Consider the following 22291-nt stretch of genomic DNA (forward strand, 5'->3'; position numbering starts at 1 on the left):
GCTTAAAACTGTACCTAGACTTTTGGGACACTATAAAATTCTAGCCTGATACTCCCTTTGGAGAGATGAAGACTTGCTTTCCCTGCTAGTGGGTTTGTCAAAATGCTGTTTCCATTCTCTGCAAAAGAAGCTGTATGTTTATTTGGTTACATGTTTTGGAGTTTTGGTTTATAAGATTATTCACTCATCAAAATGAACAATATGGAAATGTTTTGCATGATAATACATGTACAACCCAGACTGGATTGCTTGCCAGATCCAGGAAGGGGGTTAGGGGGTGGGGAGAAGGAAAGGAGACAATTTGGATCACATTATTTTAAAAAACTTATGTGGAAATTTATTATTACATGTAATTGGTAAAAAAAAAAGTTGCAGCCATTTTTGGAGATGCAGTGGGCTATCATATCCTATATCCCGTATCTTTATATACCACATTTGGGCCAGATATATATTATGTAACTACCACATTCATTTTACATATATAATCCTCTTATTTAAAAAAGTATTTCTTTGCATAACCTTGAGATAACTGGTTGGCTGAGGCAAGAGGCTAAGGCAATTTGCCCTCTTTTCAATATTGGCCATTGCCATTTATGGACTAGCTTCATTTCTAGGGAAGTCTTTTTCTAATTAGGGAATTTGGCTCTTCCTTCTTGTACTCATTTTCACTTATGGCTCACAAGCCTTGGACTTTCCACAAAAGAGGAAAAATGAAAGGGGTGCTCTGTATAATATGAATCAAATATGGAACAGGCATTTTATTTCTACACACAAAGAGGAATGTTAAACATAAAGAACCTGTGTGCCTTAACAGAATTTATAGGATTCAGTTACAGTTTATAACTATGGTTACAATGGGATGTGAGATTTAACATTTAAGTCTTATCACAACATAAAGTAGTCTTGCAAACTTCTCAATAATTTAACCCAGTTATTGTCAATAATGAATCCCATGGTCTCATTAACTAAATCTATACCATATATAATTATATGTAAAATATATTAATTGGTTCCAGACCCATGGAAACATGCAATGAAAATATTTTCTAAATTACTTTTTGATCTATTTGTTAATTAATGTAAAAGCAAAGGATAAGAAAAACATTTATAATTCCAGCTTATTACCAAGTAATAGTTATGGAAAGCAACATTTAAAACATGAAAAAATAAAAATATTACCGAATATCATACCTAAATATAAGCCTATATTGACAATATGATGAAAACATTATTAAAAGATTTACTGTTGTTTAAAATATTTGAGCAGTGTAGATCAAACTGTCCTCTATCTTTAAATCTTCACCTATACATAGGAAGATGCAGTGATCTTTATCCACATTTTGGCAAATTTGTATGCTCACCTTCTCACACATACAACAAACTAGGTATAATTGGACAACTGTGAACAGTATCTAAAATCAGTAATGCTTTAAATATGAAATTCCTGAACCTATAGTATCTTTCAACAGATGGGCTAAAATAACCTGCAAACTAGTCTTTGAAAGCAGCTTTGGTCACTCAGGCTTTCTTATTTGACAGCCAGAGAACTGGAAGCATTCACTGGCTGTAGTTTCTCAAAGCATGAAGATTTTGAGACTCATAATTAAGCATTGGTTATAATTTAAATTCTCCTTCTGCAACATATCCCAATAAAAATATTGGGTGATCCATTGGTATTTCAAATCCAGGTTTTTCTTTGTTAGAAATCTAAGTTCTAGAAGGCAAATTTTCACAAAATAAGTGTTTTATCCACATTAAAAATTTGTTAATTGGTATATCGCCATTGATCAAAATATTTAGCTTGCACATCTTAATCTGTACTGGCCACTTCTCCAGTAATTTTAATGCATGCAACTGAACTCATTTTAAAGCAGTCAAACCAACCAGTGCTTGCAGCAAGAGGTTTCTCACTATACATTTCATTTCCAGTTCCTTTCGCTGCCTTAAATAAACTTGAAGCTTTTATTTGAATGGATGCTTTTTGCTTGTGGTCTTCAATCTCTACAGCTAAAAGATACTCCATTTCTATTGATGTAAAAGTTCTGTTCCTTGTAGCTGTTTGCAAACCACAAAAAGCTGATGCAGCTTTGCCTTTTTCTTTTCTTTTTTCCTTTTTCTTTTCTTTTCTTTTTTTTTTTTTGCTGCCTGTTGTGTTTTACAATGTTCCCCACCATAGATTCAGGCATCCAGATATCTTGCCCTATTTTAAAGTTACTATGACCATGTTCATGTTCAATTACATCAAAATTTTGTTCTAATGTAATAGCGAGCCTTTTCCTTTTTGGGCTGGTGTTGTTTCCATCTGAAACATTCTTCCTTTTGTCCTTTTTCTCAAGGTATTTTAAAAAATTAACACAACTGTTGGTAATATGGTACACAGTAGCACATAACATCTATACGCAATGATAGGAAAGTGCAAACTAGCTCACACTTGTCATAGTAATTGAATTTTGGTTTTCATTAAATGAGACCTGGTACTATTTTAGCATTTGCATTAATCATGGATCTAGATATTTACATTCACCTCAGCTTGGGCTTGTGGGTAGTGGCCTTCCCCAGTGCAGAAGCTTTCCCTATGGAGGTGGGGGTGGGGAGGTCAATGCTACAGCTAACTCCCAGACCTGTAGAACTTTCAAATTTGCAAAGTCCTCAGGATGCATCTGTCCCATTTATCTTTGGATGCTCAACATTAGGAAGAAAAAAACATCAAAGAGGCAATGGCAGCCAGAGATGGGGGGATTGCTTGCAGTAAAAGGTTCTTCATTATCCACTTCATTTCTAGTTTCTTTCACTGCCTTAAATAAACTTGAAGCTTTTGTCTGAATGGCTGCTCTTTGCTTGTGGTCTTTAATCTCTCCATCTCAAGGAAACCAAACTCTTTACTATGAGTTTCATACAGAATAAACAGCAACCAGACAGCCAAGAAGGAATTGAGGAAATGAAGATACTTTACAAAGGGGATATTTTCTTCAAAGATGTAATAAGAACAAATGTAAAAACATTTCTCCAAACATCTTGGGTCATAATCTCCACTACATTTCAGTGGAGTGGGAACGGGCAAGAAAAGAAATGGAAATTAGGCTCAAAACTGAGCTCAGTCCCTACATAGCATTGATCTCACCAAGTTCCCATTCAAAGGAGGCAGCATTGCAAGATGAGTACTTTTGCTGGGCTGAAATCATGGAAGTTGCTCCTTGTTTGTACGGGCATTGCTGCTGACCTGGCTGCAAAAGTCAGCCTGGATTCTTACTCACAGACTCCCTGTGGCTTGCTCTCCTGGAGTTTGAAGCTCTTGAGGTTGTAGATTTCATTTCCTGAAACTAGAATGGAAAAAAAATGAATGAAAAGTTTGATAAGGCCCCATTTTGGGAGGGCCATGTGGTCTGAGAGAGGGAAGGAGGCCTTAAGGCCTTCCTTCTTAGTATATAGTCTCACTGGATGCCAAGTGAAGGAAACACATCATTCTCCAGATTCAATTGTAACCAAAAGACATCTGTATCTGATCAAGGTTCATTTTAAGATGCTAACAATTCTGGCTATGCAGTCAATAGAAAAAGGCCACTCTTAACCACATGGCAGGCCAACCAGAACCAATTACAGAAGGTTCATACAACCTCCAGTCAATCCAAGGCATTTCTCTCAGATGTCATCACAGTGTTCCCAGAAACTTCTCTCTGTGTCCTTCATTCCAGGACATCTTAGCAGGCTGATGAGGTCTATATATGTACTGTATCACATTAAAAAAATTATTTTAAAAAGAGATCATCACCGACTCTGAATAGAACTTTTTTCTTTCCATGGATTTTACCATCATCTTTGTACACATGATTCATGAAATAGCTATGGGATGCAGTATAATGAGTTCTGTACTTAGAATCAGGAAGACTTGAGTCTTCACATTGTCTCTTCCTTGAGTTTCAGTCTGCATCACCAATTGCCTGTTGGACATTTCAAACTGTATGTCCCCGATATAGCTTAAACACAGTATGTCCAAAACTCAGTTCATTATCAATCCTCAAAACTTCCCCTCTTCAAATATGCCATGTTCATATCCTCAATTTTATCTTTTCACTCTTCCTTACCCCACATATAGTTAATATCTAAATTGTGCCATTCCTTTTGCTATTACATCTCTTCTATCCAGCCTATATTCTCTACTCACATAACTACCAACTTACTAAGAGGCAGCTAAAGTGGTGCTATAAATAGAGGACTGGACTTTGAATTAGGGAGATGTGAATAATTATTCCTCAGATACTTAGCTTTATGATCCTGGGTAAGCCTGAGCATCTATTTACCCATCTGTAATTTTAGAGGGTTGTGATAAAATTTGGAAAGTGTTTTGCAACCCTTAAAAACACTATATAAATGCTATCTGTTATTCAGGTCCTCATCACTTTTATCTAGGTTACAAGGTCCTAATTGTCTGTCCTCAAGTCTCTCCCTACTTCCTGTCAGATCATATATATACTGTTATGTTTTGTTTTCTTTAAACCCATACCTTCTGTCTTAGTATCAATTCTAAGATAGAAGTGATAGGCAACCGGGATTAAATGACTTGTCCAGAGTTGCACAGCTAGGAAGTATCTGAGATTAAATCTGAACCCAGGTCCTTCAGACTCCAGGCCTGGTTCTCTAACCACCAAGCCACCTAGTTGCCCTACTGCCAAAATGATTTCAAGAGGATTTGACCTCACTGCTACCTCACTCAGTCCACCTGGGTAAGCTTCCTATTGCCTGTAGGTTAAACTATGAACTCTCTTGTTTAGCTTTTAAAGCCCTACTAATCCCAATTCATCTTTCCAGCTCAACTGGATATTAATCCCCAGTGTGATCTACTCAAGCTCCTCACACATGAAACTCTCCCATCTTCAGGTCTTTACACTAAGTAGCTGCCACCCATGCCTTGAATTTATTCCCTCAACTTCACTCCAGTCCCATTCTTCCTTGCAGCTATTAGAACAACCTGTGCATTAAACCTTTCCCCGATTCCCCCAAACTTGTAGTGCTATCTTTCTACCTTGTATTTAACTACTTGTTTATAGTTTTATTCACTTTATATTTATACTGCATATAACTATATATACTCACATATAGAAGCACATATGTATGTGCATATATGCATGTTGTGCACATCTGTGCAAATATATGCACATATATGTGCTTGTTGTCTTCCTTGTTAGAATGTCCGCTCTCGAGTAGGTATCATTTTTTCATTCCTCATTCTTCTATTATCAGCACCCATCTTAGTGCCTGGCATATAGTGGGCAATTTTAAAAAACGCTCGTTGGTGTCGGTTGATGGACTGGATGATAAGGTCATTAGTCTAACTGTGTGGGGCTTATTAAAGGAAAAAAAGAGGGAGTTGAGACACCAACGTAGGAGGCTTTTTAGAGGAATTGTTCCCTGAAAAGGTGGATTCAAGGAAAGTTTGTTGGCAGGGATATTAATACTCTCCGAAGGGAGAGGGGAGAAATTTTTGTTGAAAAGAGAGTTCTTCGTATTAAAAATAAATAAATAAAAAGGCTGGGTCTCATTTTGTAGAAAAGTAAACTGAGGCCCGGGGAAACGGGAGAGCAGTGACCAAAACAGAAAGGCCTCACATTTCTCTCAGTTTTCTTTCTCCCGGCAACCTCCGCGACTTAAATAGTGCCCCACCTCTTGCTGGGCCGTTGTCTTAGTAACCCAATCCGGGTGCCGGCGCCTCTCCCGGAAGTTGCCACCATTCATTCTCATTATTGGACATGGGGCTTTGGGGGCGGGATTTGAGGGGCAGGCTCGGTAGAGGGTGCCGCGGCCATGGCCATGGCGGCGCCGCTCACACTGCACCTGCTGCTGGCTCTGCTCTTGGGGTCGAGCGGCCCGAGCAGAGCAGAGCCGGAGAGGGACAGCCTGCGGGAGGAATTGGTCCTTACTCCGCTCCCCTCCGGAGACGTGTCGGCTACCTTCCAGTTTCGCACACGTTGGGACTCGGAGCTGCAGCATGAAGGAGGTGAGGGAGAGGGCCGTCGAGTGCGACTGGCCTCTTCGCTTCTGGTTTACAGTAGGGGCGGGGCTTGTGGGGGCTCGGTCATCGTTGGGATGGCGTGGGGGCGGGGCCTCGGAGCTTTTGGGGCCCGGGCCTCTGACTGTTTCTGGGAGAACTGGGGATCTTAGCCCCAGAAGGTGTAGGAGTTTGGGGACTAGAGTAAGGGGAACACTTGGTGTAGGATACGTGGCCTCATCTTGATGGGGAAGAAGAGAAGGAAGATGTAGGGAGTCGGTAAAGAGTCTTCTCAGGATGGAAAGTGGGGGTGGGAACCAGGTGAGATTTGGGGGGCAATATTTGAAACAATAGGAAGGATTCTTCTTGGGGTGGGTTTTGAATAAGATCTGAGCTCTGGGCCGGCTTTTGTTTGAGGTTATGAGGTTGGTGTATGTTCACAGATCACCAGTCATAAATGGGGAGTGAGGGTCAGAAGGAAGAGAGTATGTACTTGACCTACCTTTTCCCCTAAATGACAGTCCTCTCTTATGGGCCCATGTCTTCTTTTTGAAGATTGACTTGGGAGCATAGGAGAGAAGGCTGAGTCAGTCCTATCTTCCTCCACGGCCTCACCACTCATCTCTCCCTCCCAGTTTCTCATTACAGGCTTTTCCCCAAGTCTTTGGGGCAGCTGATCTCCAAGTACTCTGTGCAGGAGCTACACCTGTCACTCACACAGGGCTTCTGGAGGACTCGTTTCTGGGGCCAGCCCTTTCTGCAGGCCCCAGCTGGGGCTGAGCTCTGGGTTTGGTTCCAAGATTCAGTTGTGGAGTAAGTGCCTGTCTTTTACCAGCTACTAGGTATGAAGGAAGGGAGACAGTGCAGGATTCCTGGAAGTACCTTCACTCTGCTTTGTAAGGAATTGTGTCTGGTGCTTATGGGGGCTAGCAGAGATAGGTAAGGCTGTCCAGCCCAGCTGGCAGGTATGCAATGTTAGAAGATGAGCCTCAGACTCATATGGCCTCAGATTGAGATCAGTCTTTTCCAGTTTTATTTTCTCAAAATATTCCATGGAGAGTTGGGACTCCTCTGGGAAGGGTCTGGAGTAGCATTCTGTCAGCTATCAGAAAGATTACTGTTTTGGGATTAATTAATCTTCATTGTCATACTCTAGAGAATGATTGTACTTATCTTTTAAGATAGAGGTGTTAAAATGGGCCCAAGCAATTCATAAAGCTTGTAAATGCCCTGGAACTAGATTCAAATGTAATTGGAAAATATTTAACAAAATAAATCAAAATATAATACAAGTTAGATAATGTTAATATGTGGTTTTCTAAGTCCTTTTCTATTTGAGTCTAATACCACTGCTTCAAGAGTTTAGGGATAGATGGTAGATAGATAACAGATGGTAAAACTCTGAAGCCCAAAGCATGTGAACAGAAAGCTTGAACCTCTAATTTTAAACTTCAAAATCTACTGAATCTTGCTTTCCCTGGCTGTCTTTCTCTCCCAACTTCTAACTCTTATTATTTTCTCTCTCCAGGTTTCTTTTTTTCTACTCTTTTCTGCCTTTTGCCTTAAACCCTTAACTAGCCTTTCTAAATTATCTCCATTCTCTGCTATAGTTTCTTCATCTGTAAAGTACAAGGGATAGATGAGATGCTCTCTAAGGTCCCTTTCAGCTCTAGATCCTGGGATCCTAAATCATTTAGGCTCTGGGATTCTTAATTTCTTCCTCTATAAAATAAAGATATACTTGTAGCATGTATCTCACAGAGTTATTGTGAAGAAAATCCTTTATAAACTAAAAAAAATGCCATTTAAATTTGAGTTGTTATTCTTGGTAATAATAATGTATGACTTCCTGATGTTCAAGAGAGAATGTAAAGAGCCTGACCTAAGTGGGGGGAGGCTTTTGAGAATGGGTGGGAATTATAGGGGAAGTGGGAAGAATAGAGAGATTGGGTTGTGGGACATTGTTCTCTTTTTGCCTTGGTGACAAGCCTTATTTTTTGGGAGGGATTGGTTTTTTATTTTGCCACATTCTTCCCTAATTTCACTCTGGGAGTCAGGTCTGTGTGTAAGACATACAGAAGCAATCCCAGGACTAAATTAGAGTATTTCCTCCTTTTTTTCTGTCCAGTGTTGATAAATCCTGGAAGGAACTCAGTAACATCCTCTCGGGAATCTTCTGCGCCTCTCTCAACTTCATTGACTCCACCAATACTGTCATTCCTACTGCTTCCTTTAAACCCTTGGGGCTGGCCAATGGTGAGATAGTCCCAGATTCCCTGATTGTGATATTGTAGAAAGCAGTAGATTTGGAGTCAGAGGATGTGACTTCACATCTAATTCAGTTATTTGACTTCCTTTGTCCTTGGACAAGTTACTGTTTCAAGACCACAGTTGCCTCATCTGTGAAATGTGAGCATCATACTAGGTGACTTTATGAAGCCTCTTTCAAATCCAAATTTTGAAGCTAGAAGGAACCTTAAAGAGTATTTATTTAGTTCGGGGGCAGCTGGGTAGCTCAGTGGACTGAGAGCCAGGCCCAGAGATGGGAGGTCCTGGGTTTAAATCTGGATGCAGATACTTCCTAGCTATGTGACCCTGAGCAAATTACTTATTCCCCCTCCCCCCATTACTTATCCCTTACCACTCTTCTGCCTTAGAACTAATACACAGTATTGATTCTAAGATGGAAGGTCAGGGTTTAAAAACAAAACAAAAAGAGATAGTTCAACTTAACTGTCCAGTGATCATCATCGCAGTTAAGTGACAAAGTCAAGACTCTCAGGAGTGGATTGGAAAGAGTACTAGATTTTGTCCTTGGAGATCTGGGCTCATATTTGGTCTCATGCTTACTGTGTGAATATGGGCAAGTCATTTAGCCTCTTTTGCCTTCAGTTTGCTCATCTGTAAAAATGAGGATTAATACCTGTAGTACTTACTTTTAGGATTATTGTGACAATTAGATATGATAATGTGTGTAAAGTGCTTATCTACACACATACACATCTATTAAAGCACACATACACACATATAGGCATACACAAATATATATTTATCCCTCATGGAAGGGACAAAATAGCAGTTCAGAGAGTGAATAACAAAGGTTTCTGGTTCCACTGTTAGTTTGAACCCCAGAAGATGGAGGAGAGAGAATATATTCTTCCCTTCTAGAGCCAGAATGATTTTCTGGTTTCTAGTATTCCTAGTATTACCTAGCAAGGACTGTAAGAGGAAGAGTTAAGTCACCATTGTCTTCCTCCTGTGACTTGAAATGGGGCCTAATGAAAATTTTATAGTGCTAAGACTTCACATAACTCTTTATTTTGTACCTTTCAAATACATTTATTTTATAACGCGATGTATTATAATTAGTTGTGTTGATGACTTATCCCACTGCAGAACTTTAAACTCCCTTGAAGGAAAGGGCTATATCTTATCTAAAACTTTATTTTTTCCCTAGTGCTGAGTATAATGCTGTGCACACAGTAGGCAATTAATATTTGAGATGATGAAAAGCAGTGGGAGCAGTACATGGGTGGAGGGGTAAGCCCCATTATCTAGGGTTTGACTTGGTTTGGGGGTAAGTAGAGACTGGCCGACCCTGGGCTCTGATTCTCCCTCTTGCAGGTACCAACCATCATTTCCTTCGCTATGCTGTCCTTCCTCGAGAGGTGGTGTGCACTGAGAACCTCACTCCGTGGAAGAAGCTCTTGCCTTGTAGTTCCAAGGTGAGATTTGCAATTTGGAGTCAACTATTCGGTTTCATTCTCCAACTCTCACCCTTACCAAGAGTCTGGGGAAAGTGGGGAGCACTGCTTCATTCTGGGATGGTAGCAAACTTGTGGAGAGACTTTCCAAATCACCAGGTTGCACCAGAAGGTGTTTTCCTTGTGAATGCTAAGCCTTCTCTTTTTTTGCTCCCCAGGCAGGTCTCTCTGTGCTTCTAAAGGCTGAACGCTTGTTCCATACCAGCTATCACTCCCAGGCAGTGCATATCCGCCCTGTGTGCCGGGTAAGACACCAGTGGTGGAATGAGCCCTGCTGTGCACTGGTAACGTGAGACAGTTTAGGTACTGGTCACTTCTCTTAAAGGGAGAAGCCCTGACCAACCAGACCTGAGCCAGAAAGGTAGAGAGATTAGAATGTTGGATTTGGAATGAGAACTTTAGATTCAAATCCTGCTTCAGACTCTTTGACCATGCACAGATCAATCTCTGGGCTACAATGTCCATATCTATAAAATGAGGGGATTGGATTTGAGGACCTCAAAGATCCCTTCCAGCTCTAAAACTATAATCTTGTGATTTGACAGAGGCCTAGAAACAGATTGGGTGGGGATAGGAAATGCTAATCACTGCTGCCAGTCTCACATCTGGCCCTGCTGCTAGGTTCGTTGTGGCTCTAATATTCTGTGATTTTAGGATTCCCACTGTACCAGTATCTCCTGGGAGCTGAGGCAGACCCTCACAGTTGTGTTCGATGCCTATACCACAGGCCAGGGGAAGAAAGGTAATCTGCCTTGACTTCCACCCCATCCCCCTTGCATGGCCCCATCCATATACTTAGCCAGCCTTTCTTTACTTGTTTCTACAGACTGGTCTCTGTTCCGGATGTTTTCCCGAACCATCACTGAGGCCTGTCCTTTGGCTTCACAAAGTCATGTCTATGTTGATATCTCCAAAAATAGTCAGGTAATAGCTCAAGCTCACATCTCTGTAATACTTTAAGCATATTTTCCTTATAGCAATCCTTTGAAATAGGGAGTAGGTTTGGAGTTACTGTTGGTTTGCCTACCTTTATTCTTTGACCCTAGGACAATGTGACTCTTGAGGTGAGCCCACCACCAACATCCACATACCAGGCAGTTGTGCTGGGAGACCGGAGGACCTATGCTGTCTATGACCTGCTTAACCCTGCCACATTCAGTGGCTCCCGAAGCCTCAACTTGCAGCTCAGGTGGAAGCAGCAACAAGATAGTGGTGAGGGGCGTGGTGACTCCTACTCATGGGAATCTGGGAAAGATATAGAGACCTCTGAAGCTGGTAGGAAGGGATGATAATAACTCATATTTCTATAACTGAGACTTAAGCCACATCATCCTAATAGACTTTGTAAGTAGTTCACATCTCTTAATGAAGCCTGGAAGCTTAAGTGACTAAGAGTAAGAGCTGACATTTCAACCCTTCTCTTGACATTGCTCATCAGGCCTCCTTTTTATGTCATTTTATTTTGTTTTTATGTATCATCTCATCGAGAAGTCTTATTTTTGTGTCTATTATGTCAGCTTCTTTCTAGGACCAAGACCTCCTTATGGGGTAGGCAGGGCATGGGTTATTGTTCCTCTTTGTAGGTCCTCAGAAAGGTTAAGTAACCATCCAAGCAGGAGATGGGGCCAAGGCTAAAATCTAAAACCTCATGGCACTAATCCCAAGGCTTTTTGAATGTACTCTTGGGCTTTGGAACCCCAAGCTGGATTGGTTGGAAGATACCTCAGAAATCATCCACTCCAACTGCCTCATTTTAAAAAAATCCTTAATCTTCTATCTTAAAATCTATACTAAGTATTAATTCTGATGTAGAAGAGCTGTTATAGCTAGGCATTTGGGGTTAAGTGACTTACCCAGTGTCACACAGCTAGGAAATGTCAGAGGCTATCTGTTTCTATCTGCTGATCCACCTAGCTGCCGCTCAACTTCCTTATATTGCAGATGAAGAAACTGTACCTCAGACCAGGGAAATGATTTGCCTATGGTCATACAGCAAGTTAGTTACAGAGCTAGGATTAGAACCCAGATCTTGTGATCCTGAATTTTGAATTCATTGCACTGCAATCATCCTTTGGTGAATGTTGAGTTAGAAAATGTGAGAAGTGAGGCATCTAGGTGGCTTAGTGGATAGAAAGCCAGACTCAGAGACAGGAGGTCCTGTGTTCAAATTTGGCCTCAGATACTTCAGAGCTGTATGGCACTGGGCAAGTCACTTAGCCCCGCTTATCTAGCCCTTACTGTTCTTTTGCCTGGGAACCAATACACAGATTGTAAGATGGAAGATAAGGTTTAAAAAAAAAGAAAGAAAATATGAGAAGCAGTGATTTTCCCCATTTTGACCTAGGCCTTGCTTGATCAGTTGTTCACTATGACCCCATTGCTTCTCCATTCTTCCCACAGGGGGTCATCTGGTTCCATTTCTGCATGCCCAGCGATATGTGAGTGGGTATGGGCTGCAGACAGGGGAACTGAGCACCATACTTCATAATACACACCCATACCGAGCTTTTCCTGTTTTGCTGCTGGAGATTGTACCCTGGTACTTACGACTCTACATTCATACTCTGACCATCACCACGAAGGGCAAGGAGAACAAGCCAAGTAAGGACCCTGGCTAGCCCCGACTGCCCTTCTTGTCTAACAGTAACTCTGCCACTCCTGGCTCCTGACAACCCTCTCTTTTCAGCAGTCCTTTCATGGAACCTCAAAGCTTTGAGGGTCTTTAGCTAGTTTAACTTCTCTCCCATGGGAGAGTCATTTTGGTGGTGGCCCTAAGAAGAATCCACCTTTTGCTGGAATGCTTCCAGGGATAGAGAATTTACTATTTCAGGAAGCAACCCTTTCTAATCTTGGAAAGTTTTAATTCCACAGAAATAACCTTCCTGATCTCTGAAAATATTGTTCTATCTGCCCAAACTGCTTCAGTCTCTGGCCCTACCACCTAAAAACATGACCTTAAGACAAGAGATGAGGATGACCACTACAGAGGTTGGTATAAGCCCCCAGTTCAGGGTGAGGGAAGTTGATGATTCTCTCTTGCTCCAGGTTATATTCACTACCAGCCTGCACAGGACCGATTACGCCCCCATCTGTTGGAGATGCTTATTCAGCTGCCAGCCAATTCTGTTACCAAGGTCTCCATCCAGTTTGAACGTGCTTTGCTCAAGTGGACTGAGTATACACCTGACCCAAATCATGGTTTCTATGTTAGGTATGTTGGGAAACTTCTTGTTTTCTGTCCATGTCTTCTTTCTTGAGCTTTACTCCAGACCCCGTCTCTTTGAAGTTTGCCCCACAAGGTAATAATAGGTCAGCCATGTTTTGTTTGTATGCAGCCCATCTGTCCTGAGTGCCCTGGTGCCCAACTTGGTGGGAACCAAACCAACCAACTGGGAAGAGAGCCCACTTTTCAGCACAATGTGAGTGTCAAAACTTTATACCCTGGGGGGGGGAGGCAGCTCTGTCCTAACTCCCTCCCTTAGTACTTTTCTGCTTCCCAAGAATGTGATATCTAGACAACTTGAGCCCATATTTGAGATTACTTTTCTGCTCAGCATGTGTACATATAGCTCCCTTGGCCCTTAACTGGAATCCTTTGGAGGCACAAACCTTGGTGTAACCTCATATAATTCTGCTGTTGGGGCAGATGGAATAAGTAGCAACAGCAGGGATTTGGAGTGCTGTTGGGAAGGAGCCTGGGTAAGATACTGAACCACAACCACAACAGACCCAAAGTAGAGCTGCTGAAATCTTGATTAGACCCATATGGTATCTTGTGGATTTAGAATCAGAAGCCCTAGTTCAGGTGTTGGTCCTGCCTTTTACAGATCATCTGACCAGGGGCAAGTCACAACCCAAGCAAATCATTTCTAAAATGGGAAGGATTTTGTTTGGACTATTTCCCTGATGGATTGTTGTAAGGGACAAAGAGACATAGAATCAGAGCTGGAAAGAACCTTAGAAGTCATCTAGATTACAATCTCATTAGATCAGATGATATTTATATCTACAGTACTTTGTAACTCATTAATTGTTATAAATATTTCAGTTTTTTAAAATTATCATTAAAGACTCATAGGATATCGGAGCCTGAAGAGAACTTAGAGAAGAGAACATATGATGTTAGGCCTGTATGAGACTTCCAGAACATAGGCTATCTAGCGTCTAGTTTGTTAAATTGAATTACATTGAATGTTGGAGCTGAAAGGGTCCCTTGGCTCATGGCATTTGAGAGTTTGGAGAAGCCTGAAAGACTTCCTAGTCCAGACTTCTCTTTTTTTTACAGCTTAGGAAACTGGGGCCCAGAAAAACTATTAATTGACAAAGCTGATATTCTACACTGAGCTTGGAGATTTGGGCTAGAGCTCTTGGCACTGCCCCATGTAGTTTTGCCATTTGTCTCATGTCATGTTTACAGTATGTCGAATTCCTCAAGGTTAGCACCTGCCTCAAGACCAAAGCACAGACTCCAATTATGGCATTTTCCATAGGTGCTTGCAAGTGCTTTTTGGTTTATGACTTCTTGGAAATCATGAGGTTGTTGGTTAGAGTGGTCCACATAATAATAAAAGCATTTGGGGATCATTAAAGTGATGGTTTTCAGGGCAACTAGTTGACTCAGGATAGAGAGCCAGTTTTGGAGACAGGAGGAAGTCCTGGGTTCAGATTTGGCCTCAGATAACTTCCTAGCTGTGTGACACAGGGAAAGTCACTTAACCCCCCCTTGCCTAGCCCTTACCACCCTTCTGCCTTAGAACCAATACAAATATTGGTTCTAAGAAGCTAACAGTTGTTTTTTTTTTTAATCATGTTTTTTCCAAATAGTTTTTCACTGACCAAAGTCATTTTGTCAGGCTTTGGATGGCAATGAGTAGGTAGCCTGGTGCAGAGATCCCTGACTTTGAGATCAGGAGAGCTGTATTCATGCCTCTGCTTTGGCCCTTCCCTTGCTGAGTGAGCATGTTTCCTGATCTGTAAAGTGAGGATTGTGGTACTTGGTGGTAAGATGAAGTTGTGAGCAAAGCATTTTCCAAATTGAAAGTTTCACAGAGCATGCTCTTATTAGTGTGAAGCTGAGGAAAGGAGTGAAGACTAGTATTCTGAGCTCTCATGCTAACTAGACTCCTTCCTCTTTGTTTCCTTCCCTGGCAGGTTTCCCATCTCTGATAGCTCCAGTCATTTTGTGCGATTATACACTGAGCCGCTGCTGGTGAACCTGCCTACACCAGACTTTAGCATGCCCTACAACGTCATCTGCCTCACCTGCACCGTCGTGGCTGTTTGTTATGGCTCCTTTTACAATCTTCTGACCCGCACTTTCCACCTGGAGGAGCCCAAGCGGAGTAGGCTTGTCAGGTGGTTGGCCAACATTATCCGCAGAATCAGAGGTGTTCCTCCTCTGTGACTGGTCCTGCCCTTCTTGCTTGGTCAAGATGTTACCCTCTTCCATAGATCAGCGCCTGCTTGATCTCTCAGACCCTCATGTGGTGATCTCTGACTCTCCATCACCTGCCTAACCCACTAGGAGTCTAGAGTCACAGGAAGGTCCAGGTGTCCCCAGGATTGGTCAAAGGAATAGTGGGTGGAGCAGGACTGAGCTTTCCTGATCACATGAGATGGGTGGAGCCTGTTTGCTGCTGAGCAGCTGATGTGGAATAAAGTGTGGCTGCCAATCTAGTTCAGTGTGATCTTGTTTCTGGGGCCACGGGTGCCTTTGTGGGAGGCATGGCTTTTTGTTAGGCATGGCTGTAGTTGGACCTTAGATGAGTCATTTCCCTTCTCTGGGTTTCAACTCCGTGAAAAGGGGGTTGGACTAGGTGGTCTCTGAGGTCCCTTCTCAGTTCTTAAGTGCCAGGTCATTAGAATTGGGGGTTGGAATTTCACTTAAAATACGGTAGAGCCCCATGCAGGGTTAACAATAACTGAAGAGGCTATAAAGTCACTGTCATTTTCTTTTCTTAGATTTGAACAAAGGATTAACAATCATAAATCATAGAATTTTAGGGCTTTAAGTAATACTAGAAAGTCTCTAGTCTCTCATTTTATAGAGGAGGAATTGACTAATTAAGGACTTGGGGTGAGGTCCTAGAGAGTGTTGGTGACTTATCAGGGACTAGAATTCTAGCTTCCTGCCTTCAACTAGGCTTCTTTCCCTTATTGCATACTTCTTGTCTCTGGGCTTCTCCTCCAGGAGATAGTTTTACTGTCTTCAGAGGGGAAGAAGTAGGAGAAGACAGCACTGTCTGTGGCCTGACTCCTTGGAGAATGAGGTTCCAAGTATAATAGCTTCATTGTTGAAGTTGCTAGAAGTACTTTATTATTGCCAGTTTGGGGAGGTGGGACCCTCCATGGTGGTGTCAGGGCTGTGACATCTCTGCTTCCTACTGTGCCAGGCTTGCTCCCTGGTTTATATTTTTGCCTTGGTCTCTGCAATGGAATAATCATCAGGTTGTACACTGCAGCTCAGGTTGAAAATATCACTGGGCCCCTTCCTGAGTGCCCTGACACTCACTGCTGGGGCTGGGGAGAGGGGACTGCTAATCAGCCCCTCAGTTAGTACATCTCATAATCCTACCCTTTAATGGGATAGGGAAATAAATCCTACTTGTCCTTCCATGGGGCTAGCTATTACCCAGAGTATCTTAAGTCCCCATTGGTTCAGTGATGGATCAGGAGTGTTAGACTAAGCAGTCTACAAGTGTCTTGCTGTGTTTCTGCTAGCCTTTTCACCATCACCATCCTCACTCACCAGCACCATCACTTTCATCATTATCTCCATCACTAACTGCTGGTGCTACAGTATTTGCATGCCCTCAAGCAAGAGATTTTCTTTTCAAAGTTGCTTTTGTTGCCTTTACAGCCACCATAAATAAAAGGTATGCAGTTGTTCAATCTTGAGTCGTAAAAATATCTGATGGATCTTAGCTTTGCAGGGTCTTCTTTCAGGGTATAGTCCCCACAAATCAGAGGTTCCTGAGGAGAAGGGAGGAATTGAAGTGAGAGGAAAGATCTTCACTCAGTTGATAAGCATTTATTAAACTCCTACTGTGTGCCAGGCACTACGCTAAGTTCTGGGAATACAAAGAGGCAAAAGACAGTTCCTGTCCTTGTAGAAAGCTAACGGGGAGACAACAAGCAATTTCTGGATGCCTTTAGAATTCTTTTCTGGATAAATAGGAAATAACAGGGAAGGCACTAGAATTATGAAGGATTATGAAGGAAGGCTTCTTGGAGGGGGGACTTGAAGCTGGGTCTTAAAGGAAGCCAGAAGATGGAGTTGAGTAGGTTAAGTGTTCCTCACATACAGGACAGCAAGAGAGAATGCCAGAAGTTGAGGGATGGAGTAGCATCACTGGATTGAATAGTACATGGAAGGTTGTAAGGTGTAAGAACACTGAGGACGTGAATGGAGTGGGCAGAGGGAGGGAAGGGAAGGGACTAGGTTATGAAGGGCTTTGAACAATAAATAGGATTCTGTATTTGATCATGGAGGTAATAGGGAGCCATTGATGGCAGGATATAAATATAGGGGTGAGGTAATCAAGCCTGTGCTTTTAGGAAAATCACTTTGGAGGCCAAATGAAGATTGCACTGGAATTAGGAGACTTGAGGCAGGCTACTGCAGTAACTAGGTGTGAGGTGATGAGAGCTTGCACCAGAGTGGCAATAGTGTCAGAAGAGAGAGGTGATGGAGAGATGATGCAAAGGTGAAACTGGCAGACCTTGGCAGTGGCTTTGGGAAATGAGGCAGCTGGGTGGGGGGTGGGAGGGACAGTGAAGTGTCCAGGATGGCAGCTAGGTTGTGAGCCTGAGGGTTTGGGAAGATGGTGATGTCCCTCAAAGTAACCAGGGACATGTATAAAAGGTGCACTCTAGGGCTGTGGCTTGGAGAGGGGGTTGTTTGTTTTGGGAGTGGGACTTCATTGACTCAGCCTGGAAAGCTTTCCCCAGGGCTTCCTCTCCCAAGGCATGAGAATTTCTCTCCTCCTTTGACCCTTTTTGGGGGATCAAAAGAAAACTGATGGATCAACATTGTGAGCAGGGCCTAGAATTATAGAGCTAGAAGAGGTCTTGGCCATTATTGAGTCTAATTTTATAGGAAAAGTGACACATTCAAGGTAGGACAATCAATTAGTGATAAACTAATCATACCTAGGGCTTTGTTTGGATTCTGAATCCAGGATTATTTCTTCTACTCTGGGAATTGGCTATACACCTTACTCCTGCTTTCTGGCAGACTGCAGGAACTCTGAGCTGGAAGGGTGTTGGAGGAAACCCAGTAAGGGACTTTTAAGTGATCAATCAACTGACATTTCTCATGCTGTCTCCCCCCAGGAGACTCTGACCTCCTCCAGAGCATAGTAGGTGTTAATAAATGCTAGGAAGTGTCCACCTAGCTTTCTCCAATAATATAGTTTTATGAGTAAGTCTCAGTCAAGTTGTTGAGGATTCTTTTACCCAATATAGGATTTCCCCTTTTTTAGAATATAAGCTCCTTGGGGGCAGCTAAGTAGCTCAGTGGATTACAGCCAGGCCTAGAGACAGGAGGTTCTGAGGCCTTCTAACTGGATGTAACCTCACCCTTACTGTTCCTCTGTCTTGGAACCCATACTTAAGTATCAATTTTAAGACAGAAGATAAGAGTTAAAAAAATAGAATATAAGCTCCTTGAAGACAGGGATTGTCTCACTTTTGTATCTGTATACACAGAACCTAGTAAGTGCTAAATAAATTCTTTTTCATTTATTCTCTCTTTTTTTAAACCCCTGCCTTGGAATCTTGGAATCAATATTCAATATTGCTTCTAAGGCAGAAGAGTGGTAAGGGATAGATAATGGGGATTAAGTGACTTGCTCAGGGTCACTCAGCTAAGAAATGTCTGAGGCCCGATTTGAACCCAGGACCTCCCATCTTAATGTTTGGCTCTCAATCCACTGACCACCAAGCTGCCCACTATTTATTCGTTCTTAATTAACATCTCATTTCTAGAATACTTTAAGGTTTATAAAACATTTTCAGAAAAATTCTAATATGTATAGTATAAAGATTATGATTTTCATTTTATAAATGAGGAAACAGTGTAAAAGAAGTGATAGTACTCCTTCATCTTGTCATTATCACTCCCTGAGCAACTGAGGCAACCTGGCATAGTAGAGAGGGCACGGTCCTAGAAATCAGGAGACCTAGGATTTGCCACTTTCACTTGCTGTGCAACTTTGGACAAGTCATATTTTTTTCCAGATCCCACTCTCCTTTTTCTGAAAAAAAAAATGTGTGCCCCTCACCTGTGATCCCAAGGCATTCTCATTCTCTTTGTGAATGGTGTGTATATTTGTGAGGGGAGTGTGTCCCATATTTATTTGGGAGAATGTTATATTGGGATTTTTCTTAGGTCATTTCATTAAATCCCTTTTCTAGTCATTCTCTGGCTGGCTAGAGAGAAAAATAAACACATTGGTAGAGACTCAAGAGCTATTTTTAAAAAATTGAGATGGCTCGGGGTTCTTTCAGCTTTACAAAATGCCCTAGAGAAGGGTTGGAAGTGGGAAAGAAGAGATAGATTCCCTAATTTTGATTTGGGCTGGGGAGAAATGGTGATGGGAATCAGGGAGAGGAGTATGGGTATGAGGAGCTATTAGAAGAGCAAATTGCTCCAATTCCCTGAGCCCATTTGACCCACTAGGGCATCCCTAAGTCCTGAGCAGCTGTGAAATCCAGGCCTAGGCCCAAACATTTGCAGACTCACTTGATTCTTTGCAGTTGTCCTGACACATTTTCCGTGTGAGAAAGTTGTTTCTGTTGCCTCTGCAGCCTTTGTAATCAAAAGGCTCACAAGACCTTGCAGTTGAGTTGTAGAAGAATTGGATTTTAGCCTCTTGGTAATTGCCATTGCATGAATCTATATTCAAAGGCAAGTTGCAGTAGCTGGGGATACCTTGGAGGGAAGGGGAACAATAATGATCATTACAACTCACCCTACATTTTCATGACCAAACACACAGCACAACATCATTTAGGTTTTGCTACATGATCAAAGATCTCCGCCCAGGCACAGAGTTGGAGAAGGTTTTGTTGTAGCTTGGGAGTACTTTGCTTGGCTCATATTACCTCAAGGTGGTGGCTATGATTAAAAAGCTATGAGACTCTCCTCGTTATATTGATCCAGTACTTAGCACAGTGCCTGGCACCTAGTAGGCATTTAACAATGTTTATTGATTGATATTAGGGAAAGGTTCTTGGCCCTGAAGAGTCCAGAAGCTGGTAGCAGGAATCTGAGACAGTGTGCCCAGGATTTACTAGCAGACCAACATGCTCAGTTGAGATGCCACATCCTGTAGGGACATCAGTGGCAGCCATATAATGACATTGGCAGAAGACTCTGATGGCTCTACAATGTCAGAGATATGATTTACCCCCTTCGCTCCTGGCCACATGTGTTTCATGAATGTGTGCTCCTCACTTGTTGATCCTTAGGCATTCTCATTTTCTTTACTAATGGTGTGTATATTTATTGGGGGGGGGCATGACCCGTGGTCTTTTTACTTGGGAAAATGTTATATTGAGATTTTTCTTATGTTATTACATTAAATTCATTTGTTAGACTCTCTGGATGACTAGAGGAAAAAGAAAACACATTGGTTGGGGGCTCATGAGCTATTTATTTTTAATTATTATTTTTATTAACATTTTTATTATTTATATTTTTATAATTGATTTTAATAAATTAGTAATTATTTAAATTTTTTTATCTTAATAAAAATGTCCACATAAATTTTTTATGAGCTACTTAAAAAATAGATGAGTACTCACAGAGCACTTTGAGCTATTCTGGGCTCACCATGTGTGAGAGGGGAGTGCCTCAGGTACTACCTTCACAACACATCTACTTGGGGCATATAAATGTTATAATTCTCATTTTACCAATGAGGAACTATGGCAGAGGACAAGATGTTATCTGGGGCTGACAGCTTAGTAGATGCATTGTGGTAGTGAGATGAGACTTTAGATTCACACTGGTCCTGTTTGAGTCAAGAGGGGCTTTTCTATACTTAAGGAGTAAGGAGACCAGATCTTCAGCTGGAGCCTCCAGCATAGGGGTGGTAGCTTTGTGCAGAGTGAAGACCACTGGGCTGGAATCAGGAGGTTCAGGTTCTAATACAAGCTCCACCAGGCAAATCACTTTCACCAGAATTTCAATAGCTTCCAAGGCTATTTCCCCTGTTTTGAAGTCATCTAGTTCAAGCATTGTATGTATACTCTAATAATCTTAGTACTTTGGTATCTTATTCATTTATTATTATTTATTAATTTCTATCTTATTCTTATTTGTCCAGTCCCCTCTTGCTCTTTTCACTCTCCAAGGTTAGATAAGGTAGAAAGTAACTGTACCATCAGATAATGGCATAGGGAAAAGAAGGTATCTCCTATCAAACTGTATGTACCATCTGATTCAGCAATGCAACAATTTGGTCTATATCCCAAAGAGATTAAAAAGGAAAGAAAGAAAAAAGAGAGAGAGACAAAGAAAGGAAGGAAGGAAGGAAGGAAGGAAGGAAGGAAGGAAGGAAGGAAGGAAGGAAGGAAGGAAGAAAAAGAACCAATATGTACAAAAAATATTCATTGAACCTCTTTTTATGGTGGCAAAGAAATGGAAATTGAGGGAATGCCCATCAGTTGGAGATTGACATGGTGGTCACAAGACCATCAGGCCTGATTTTATAATGCTCTCACTTCAAAAAGGAGATTGGGTGCTTAGTATGTTTCTAGCTTCCCCCTGCCACATTTTCTGATTTACCTTTTAGAGCCAAGCAGGGGCCACTGAGCACAAAGAATGAGAGAAGGCTGATGAGCTTCATGGTGCTTTGGGCAGAAACTGAATGTAATAGAACACAGGGTGGGTATCTTTACCCCTCTCTTCTCCACCAATACTATACCACTTCTGGGGCTCTAATATGAGGACAAGAAGAGAATGTGACTGGTAGGGGCAGGACCAAGAGTCCCTAGCACTCTGTGTCCATGACTCCAGGTTCCTGTCCCATAAGAAAGTGCTACTGGGACTGTATATGGGTTCCATGTCCAGGAAGCTCTAAAGATCCCACACACAAGCTGCCATAGGCTTGGAGACTGTCTGAATTCCTTCCCTGGGGCTAAAACCTTGGTCATGGATGATTCAGCAGCCACTTACGACCCTTTTGCATTTTTGGTCATAAATGTTGACCGTATTTTCAAGACCAGGGAAGGATGGCACCAGGAGAATGAGTAGAGAAGGGCAATAGAGTGTTGGAATGGAAGAGCTGGAAGAGGGCTTAGGGCATTGATGGTCAGAGCCAAAAGAAACTTCACAAAAGAAAAATATAGACTGATGATGATAGCTTAGTTCAACTCTATTATTTTACAGTTGGGGAAACAATCTTGGAGAAAAGAAGTGACTTGATTCTCTGATAAATGCCTCATCTCTCAAACATAGAGAGAACTGGGTCAAATTTATAAGAATACAAACCATTCCTCAATTCATAGATGGTCAAAAGATATGAACAGGCAGTTT

General features: G+C 41.9%; 1 protein-coding gene and 1 long non-coding RNA gene across 2 annotated transcripts; one reads left to right on the forward strand and one right to left on the reverse strand.

The window, feature by feature from the left end:
* Window positions 1-314: 314 nt before the first annotated feature.
* Window positions 315-5604, reverse strand: LOC103105645 (uncharacterized). Its single transcript, XR_458618.2, has 2 exons — window positions 5092-5604; window positions 315-3320 (listed from the first exon to the last, which is right to left on the reverse strand). It is a non-coding gene; the product is annotated as an uncharacterized LOC103105645 (long non-coding RNA).
* Window positions 5605-5752: 148 nt separating this feature from the next.
* On the forward strand, window positions 5753-15423 carry PIGT (phosphatidylinositol glycan anchor biosynthesis class T). The gene is made up of 12 exons (XM_003339730.4): window positions 5753-5992; window positions 6619-6796; window positions 8112-8239; window positions 9608-9708; window positions 9906-9992; window positions 10402-10489; window positions 10574-10671; window positions 10794-10959; window positions 12148-12348; window positions 12793-12958; window positions 13083-13166; window positions 14899-15423. The coding sequence occupies exons 1-12, from the start codon at window positions 5800-5802 to the stop codon at window positions 15149-15151; spliced, it is 1743 nt and encodes a 580-aa protein (XP_003339778.2). The 5' UTR covers window positions 5753-5799; the 3' UTR covers window positions 15152-15423.
* Window positions 15424-22291: the final 6868 nt, after the last annotated feature.

The sequence above is a fragment of the Monodelphis domestica genome, chromosome 1, assembly GCF_027887165.1.
Source record: "Monodelphis domestica isolate mMonDom1 chromosome 1, mMonDom1.pri, whole genome shotgun sequence".
NCBI classification, from domain to species: Eukaryota; Metazoa; Chordata; class Mammalia; order Didelphimorphia; family Didelphidae; genus Monodelphis; species Monodelphis domestica.